This window comes from Chenopodium album, chromosome 18 (genome assembly GCF_948465745.1).
Source record: "Chenopodium album chromosome 18, dcCheAlbu1.1, whole genome shotgun sequence".
Lineage (NCBI taxonomy): Eukaryota > Viridiplantae > Streptophyta > Magnoliopsida > Caryophyllales > Amaranthaceae > Chenopodium > Chenopodium album.
Genome location: NC_137851.1, coordinates 13041030 through 13049195, shown reverse-complemented (window position 1 = coordinate 13049195; position 8166 = coordinate 13041030). Strand labels below are relative to the sequence as shown.

General features: G+C 34.2%; 1 protein-coding gene across 2 annotated transcripts; it reads right to left on the bottom strand.

The window, feature by feature from the left end:
- Positions 1-1206: 1206 nt before the first annotated feature.
- Positions 1207-5583, bottom strand: LOC145591525 (uncharacterized). Of its 2 annotated transcripts, none has more exons than XM_081648003.1 (4): positions 5427-5583; positions 4797-5176; positions 1992-3907; positions 1207-1503 (listed from the first exon to the last, which is right to left on the bottom strand). In XM_081648003.1, exons 2-3 carry the CDS (start codon positions 5156-5158, stop codon positions 2020-2022), a joined length of 2250 nt encoding a protein of 749 aa, XP_081504129.1. In that variant the 5' UTR covers positions 5159-5176; positions 5427-5583; the 3' UTR covers positions 1207-1503; positions 1992-2019. The 2 variants fall into 2 exon arrangements, with proteins under 2 accessions (XP_081504129.1, XP_081504130.1); XM_081648004.1 differs by having other exon boundaries at positions 2006-3907.
- Positions 5584-8166: the final 2583 nt, after the last annotated feature.

Here is an 8166-nt window from a genome sequence, read left to right as displayed (position 1 = left end):
ACTTGAATTAATTGACTGAAATAGACTCGAAACCCAAAGTGACCCGAACCAAAATTATCTTATACCTTAAATGACTAGAATCTATTTATGCTAAAGACTTGACCTAAGCAAACCGAAATAGAAAAAAACCGCAATCAAAATGACTTAATTTTTTCTTATTAATTTGTAATGTGTAACAGTGTAAGTAATTTACATATTTTGAGCATTACTTTTCTCGATTTCTTCGGCCTTTATCTCTATAAGTTATTAAAAATTCGTAAAAAGATTGAAATTTAACGACTATTCTACGGAGTTTGTCCATAAGATTAAAAAAATTAACTAAATCTCGAAATAAAAGTCACAATTCTCACAAGTCTACAAAAAAAAAAATAAAAAATGGTACAATAATAATGCATACATAACATAATGTTCCATACCAAATGAATTACAAAATACTCTAAAGTCAAACAATTACTGTATTCCATGAAAAAAGTAGCTTTAATAAATATAGTGAGTTTCTCGTCAAAAAATATATAAATATATATATAGAGTTGAATTTAACCCAATGCATCGACCCGAATATGACTCAACCCGAAGTTGACCCGAAAATCGACCCAACCCGAACTGATTTGACCCGAAAATTGACCCAACCCAAACTGACCCGACCCAAACTTGACCCAACTAGAACTCGACCCAAAATGTTGACTTGAAACCCAACCCGACTCGATTATCAATTGACCCGAAATCAACCTGAAACGACCCGATAACCTTTTGACCCGACCCGAAATGACCCAACCCATACCTGACCCGAATGACCCATTGCCAGGTCTAGCCTCTACCCACTAAGTCACTAAAACTATCAAGTACCCATGAATGATCGACGATTTTAGCATTTGAGATAGTAGGAAAGAAATTTCTGAAGTCCAATAAAACCCTCTTCACCACTTATTTCTGAAGAGAAATCGGACAACGAATTTCATAGCTAATAATACACTCCTCCATGTTTAATTTGCTTAAAGTTTATAGTGATCTGTTCTCTTCTATTACTACGAAAAAATGAGTTAGGTACCCCTTTAATATGAGGTTAATTCAGAGTACGAGCAACTTTTGTCACTAGCAATGAGAAAGCTAAAGACTAGAGAGAGAAAGAAGGGCACATGCCATAGAGTAAAAACCTAAAATCTTCACCTTTTTTTGCACCAACAAAACAGAAATTCTGCTCATAAGTGAAATAGTAATACAAAAATTCTGCTTAAAATGTAAAGCAAAAGTTGTTGGATAAACCAGTACAGCAGATGTCTTAGCCATCAACAAATAGCCAGAGCTCAAAATAAGCATTACAAAAGTAGGCAACATATACATATAACCTGAAAGGATGATGTTACAACCAAGAAAAAAAAAACAGCGAAAGAGAGCATAACGACATTAAGCATGTAAGATTCTGGATGTTTCTGTTAAGCATTGAAATTGCATAAAAAAATCACCAGCAGATCTACAAGCTTCCAGCATGTTGTACTGTTCCTCCTGCCAAGACAAGGACTATATCATAAGTGATCTATTTTTCTTGACACACTGAACTAGCTAAGCCTTACACTGGAAATTGGGCGTAATTATATAGAAACTGAACTGCAATTAAACTAAGATAGAGCAAGACTAATCTTGTTCCAATATACTCAACTCCACCATGTGATTATGAGAAACTATTATCAGCAAAGGAAACATGATCCACGACCAAATAATGTACATGTTTGCTTGCACTTATGTAGCTTGCTCTAAAAGTGCTTGAAAGGTTACTCAGTGATACGAAGTGCAAACATATATCAGAGAAAGGATAGAGCAAACCTAAAAATTGGCTTAGATTTTATAATGCCCATCAGTTAGCGATGAAAGCCATATAATGGACCGTGTACTCATGCAGTTCATTGGTTTTTTTAACATAATTGTGTCCACTACTATTCAAAATTATAGATATAATAAAACTACAAAGTGATTATTAGATGGACGTATATTACCTACCACCGGCTACCAGCTCCAGCAAAATCAACGTCTCCTATGACCATCATCACGTCGGTTTGACTCATGCTTCCTTGGAGAATCCTCTTCCTTTTCATGCCTTTTATTTCTGCGATCTTCCTCATCCAGCCTCTCCCTGCCTTTGCGTTCATACCTATCTTGCTCCTTCCTTTCATTTCTACTTTTTTGCTCTTGATCTCTTTTTTCCCGATATTTACCTCCATGGTCTTCATCCTGCTTCTCCCGCTTACTGCTTTCCTGTTCTTCTTCCCCTCTCCCATGCTTTCTGCTAGCATGATCATCTTCCTCCCTCTCCAAACTCCTTCCTAGCTTACCATCTTCTTCCCTACTTTCCCTCTTTCTTCTTCCCAGCTCACTCTCCTCTCTTTCACGTCTTTTACTTCTGTATTCATCCACCTCCTTTTCTGACTTTCTGCTAGCACGCTCATCTCCATCTCTCTTCTCCAGATTCCTTCCTAACTTACCATCATCTTCCCTACTTTCCCGTTTTCTTACAACCCGTTCATCTTCATCTCGTCTGCTACGCTTTTTACTTCTATATTCATCCGCCTCCTTTTCCTCCTCATCGTCCTTCCTCCTTTCCAGCTTTCTCTTTAGTGACTCATCCTCCTCTCTTATTTCATGCACATCTATTTCCTCCCTTTCTATCTTTCTCCAATTGTAGTCATCTTTGTCCCCATATGACTTTCTCCTTTCAGGATCATCTTCCAACTTCTTCTCCCACTTTCTCCTATCTAGGTCAATATTTTCCTTCTTTGAATGCTTTCTGCCTCCCTGCAAGTCTTCCTCCCTAACTTCATGTCTTCTACTACTAACATGCTCACCTTCTGATCTCTTTTCACGCTTCCTAATTCCATCTTCTGCCTCGTTTCTCTCGTGCTTCCTATAAATTTGTTCATCTTCAACCCTCTTATTTGTCCTCTTGCTGTCACCGTGCTCATGTTTACTTCGTTCTGCATGATTACCAGGCTCCTTCTCACTTCCTTTCATCTTTGAGTCAGTTTGGCTTCTTAGATACCTTGATTGCTTCTCTTTATTGTTCACATTTTCATTTTCTTCTGTTTCAACATCAGAATCATCATTCTCAGAATCGTGCCTTCCTCTTCTACAACTCTTATCCTTTATTTCTTCTTCACCTGAATCAACAGCATCTTCATCGGGATCATACCTCCTACTTATTTTACTTCTTTCAGGTTCTAGTGCCTTTGTACCATGACCAGAATCATCAGAGCTCTTATAGTAATCATCCTCATGTCTTCTGCCTTTATCATCCCTATCTAAATCATGTCTCTTGCCCCTGTTCAACTCTCTAACAGATGTAGTTCTCTTCTTGTAAGTATCAGTAAGCTCATTGCCAGAATTATGTCTATTTTTTGGCAAATGTTGCTCAGATTTCATGGTTTTGTGACCAGGGGACCTACTGCTATCATCAGAATCACTGCTCGAATCACGCCTTTTTGACACTCTAGCATATCTGTCTCCGTCCTTTGTTCGCCCTCTGTAAGACTGATCCCTATCAGAATCAGAGTCACTACCATCAGAGACATTTTTCTTGGACTTCCTGGTAGATTTTTGCTTTCTCTTAGTTTTCCGATCATAATCAGTTTCTGAATCACTGCTGTTATCTGTACTTTCTGGATCAGAAGACTCACTGCCATGCCTTTTCCTGTTTTCGTTCTTTTTAGGTTTCCCCTCTTGATTCTTGATTCCATCTTGATAATTCTTCTCAATCTTCACAAACTCATCATCATGCAAAATTTCACCCTCTTCCCTTTCGTTGCTGTCATCAATATCTAAATCAACAGGTTTATCTTCAATCCCAAGAGCTGCTCTTAATTTTTCCATTTGCTTTTCTTTCCTAGCAGCAATTTGGTGAGTTTCTGTATCTGATACCCTGGGCAAGGAACGAAAATATTTAAAATTAAATTTTAACAGAATGATTTTATCGACACTCCCTATGACCATATATTGAAGTTATATGTCTATGGACAGTTCAATAGGAAGAGTGAATAATCCTCTAGAATTGAATAATGCTCATTGCTAGTTGTTTCATAAGTTACAGATCATGCAAATTTAAGACCTGGGAATTTCAAATGTGAAAACAATGAGATAGAGACCATGGAATTGATTTCTGTTACGGAAATGAAATGTTAAAGGTTGTTATCAGCACATAGGAATCGCCCAAATTCAATTGAATGATTGAGCGTCTTAGCAATAGAGTAAGATAATTTTCAAGTTAAAATATTTTCAATAATATCAATCACCATCTAAAAATCTAACTGCAGTATCACAAAAATCAGTTCCCTCGCAAACCGAAAATTTCAATCTTAACAACTACACTTCATTTTCAATCTTAACATCACTTTAACTTATAAGTACTTGAAAAGTATCAAGAAAGGTAAACAAGAACCACACTCGCCAGGAAAAACTAAGTAAATTAGGGAAAATCCCATGGCTTCCTTTGCATAATCATGCACGGACTAAGAGTTAAACAGTTCATAATACAATAATCACCATCAAAATTACTTTTAATCAATACTAGTAAAAATATGAGAAACATACAATAAACTCTAACATTCACCGATTTCATCGTCTAAAGCTCTAAACTCTCAATCTATGTTATCAATCAAACATTACACAAAACAAAACAAGAACTTGGATGCCCTATGCTAACCTCACATTCCGAAACACACAAGGCACAAAACATTCATGTTAGCCTAACAAATTCCCTGTAATATCACATCTAAACACTATACAAAAACAACCCAACACAAGTAACTTACTTCTTATCAGAAACAATAGCGCCACCGCCATAACCATCCTCAGCCATAGCAGAAGCCTCCGCTTCGAGCTTATGCCGAAGCTCCTCACACTTCTCAGCAATCTCAGCATCAGTGTAGCCCTGTTCACTAAGCTTGTCCTCCAAGATCACAAGCTTAAGCTCGATTTGACGCTTTCGATCGTGTTCCAAAATCTCCTTGTTCGCCTTCTTGCTAATACCACCCATACCCTGATCAGGGCCAAACCCCAGGTTTCCATCCGTAACCACTTTCGAGGTTTTCCCCCGAATCAAAAACTTGTTGGTTTGAACATACCCATTTGTTCCCGAACCCCTTGGTGTCTGTAACCCTATCCCATTATACATCTTGATTCAAACAAACCACTGCAACAATCAAAATAATCCCAAACTTTAGCAAATCAAACAGCAATCAAATCCCAATTTCATAGTATGATATTAACATTAAAGGGTTCTGCAACACATTAGCAACCAAATTTGATTCAATTATCAAATAAGGGTCAGAGTTCAAAAACCCCTGAATTGATTGAGTATAACGAGAATAAAATCAACGAGAAAACCCTAGATTGTGAAATTGAAATTCGATAATAATTACAAAAAGAAAGAAACATGTTACCTTAAAAGCTGCTTGAATGGAAGAGAGGTATATGAATGGAGTGCGGTTGAATGGGAATCTGAGAGAGAAATAGGACAAATCTATGTTTATGATGATAAGAACTAAACCTCACTTAACCTAAAAAAAAGGGTGCAAAAATATCGTAGATGAAAGATGATACTATTTCCTCCTTCGTATGATAAGAGTAATTCTACGATTTTACCCTTTAAAGAAACGTTTAAGATAAAGAGTAATTTGATCCGATTATAAGTCGGTTTAATTCGCTCAAGAGTACTCTATAGATGTTTGCCAATGATTAAGGTTTTATATGCACTACCGGTCATTTTATTTTTACTTATTTGATTGACTGATTTAATATTATTATTTTTTTTGTGAAGATTATTATTATTACTAACTTAAGGCCCGTGCCATGTATGGTAAGTCTAATTTTTGTAAGAATATCTAACAAATAAATTTGATAAAACATACACATTAAATATAGAAATTATAATGTCATAATCTATATTTTTTTACGGAAAAATTGCCGGATATGATCTGACCTTTGTCTCATAAGCTCAAAATAAATCTCACCTTTCGATTATTTTTTAATAATCCGACCTTTATACTCAATCTGCTCTCAATGGTCGCATTATTAAAAAATAATCGAAATGTGGGATTATTTTGAAAAAGTCGAATTATTCCCAACAACTTTTCTTTTCTTTTTCTTTTAATCTGATTTGATTGTTTTTTTATGTTTTACGCAAAGCAAAAGCAAATTTAACAGAACAACACATGATTTTAGGAAAACTTTAATCTTATGTAACTTTTTTTTTTTTTAATCAGCCAGTACAAAGTTCACTACCTCTATGGGAGATTTCTCAATCCACACATGCAAGCTGTCAAAGCTAAAATCTGATTTGATTGCTTAATTTGATAAAAACTTTAATCTTATGTAAATTTGAACGGCACGTGATTTTAGGAAAACGATTTGAAATGATTAAGATATTGAGTAATAGAAAAGAGATATCAGTTTGACTGGCACATAGATTTAGGAAAGTGATACTCTGATCAGTTTGATGCACTAAAAAAAAAGAAATACATTATTTGTGTGTATTTGACTATATTCAAACATGTACCACTCTATTTCTACATCTTAAGGCTAATAATTTCAAATAATATAAATTAAGGTTAATAAGCTCATATAAAATAAGGCAGGAAAAAATAAATTCTAATAAGGTCTAATAGCACCATATACAAGGACCAATAAAGCTCAATAAGTTTTAATAATATAAGTTTAGATAAGATGATAAGGTCTATTAGGAGTTGATAAGATCCAATATGGTCTAATAAGGGTTGACAATTTTAGACTAGCTAAGATAACAGCTAATAAGTTCATGACTAATACGGTAAGATAATACTATGTATAAGATATATGAAATTCAAGTGAATAAAATACTACCTAATTGCAGAAACGATTAATTTACTTAGATTAAGTAGTTAGAATGTTGTATGAAAAGTGTTTTTAACCATTTACTTCAATCAAAAGGTGAGGTTAAAAGTTAGTTCTAAATTAACCTTTTAGATCAAAAGCATTTACACAAAGTACTAATTTAATCAAGAAAGTTTACTTTAATCACAACACATATAATTAAGCTAAAGCCATCACAAGGTTTGGAACCCTTGAATGGGAGAGAGTAGAAGCAAAAGCTCGAAGAGGCCATAGGGTTTTAGCTAGGTTAGTTCTTGCTTGAAATATTCAGTTAAAGTTAATTACCCTTATACCTAAAAAAATTATGCATGAATGAAGTGCTATATTCACTTACAATTTTCACAAGAATACCTTAACCTAATACACAACCTTAGCCACAAGCTTCCAGTGAGGAAAAGAGAATTATATTTTTCTGATTGTTCTGAGCTTACGTTATCAAAGCGAATCATTTCTACATTATGGATTCGAGTAAATTGGTTTGCAAGGAGTTAGATGGTCAAAATTTTTCCATAGAGACGGATGCACGTTGTTCCGTGCATCCATTTTTTTTAAAAAAAAAAAGGCGGAATGAACATTTTAGGCTTGTTTGGTTGATGTGGGAAGTAAATTCCCATGGGAATTTCTTATTCATGGGAAATTACTTCCTTTATTAAAATTCCTAAGAATTACATAAATATGTTTGGTTGTCATGTGGGAATTTGTAAATCATGGAAATTGTGAATGACCAAGGGAGGGGTGGGTAAGTAACTTCCCATTGTGGAAGTGAAAATTCTCATGAATTGTAACTTCTCCCATTTTTGCTTTTTAATTTCAACCAAACAACATACCCAAAAGGAAATTCATGGGAATTTTGAATGTCTATGGAAACTAGAGGCAACCAAACAAGCCCTTAATTGTTCGGTAAAGAACATACAATTATTTTATAAAGAACATCTAGCTATTTTGTAAAGAACATCACATATAGTTGTATTGTAATGAACATATAGTTGTTTTGTAAAAAACATATAGTTATTTTATAAGGAACATCCAGTTTTATATGTTTTTTTTTTTTTTTTTTTTTTTTTTTTCTTTTTTTTTTTTTGTAAATCTAAAGAACATTTATAATATTAATAAAGAACATGATAATATTAAAGAACATCATTCATATATTAAATGTACATTTGGTATAAATGATCTTGTAAGTATATGAAAAATAACATTTTACTGTATTATAATATACATTGTATTATATTCTAATGAACATATGTGTTATAATGTTGCTTACAGGTTTAA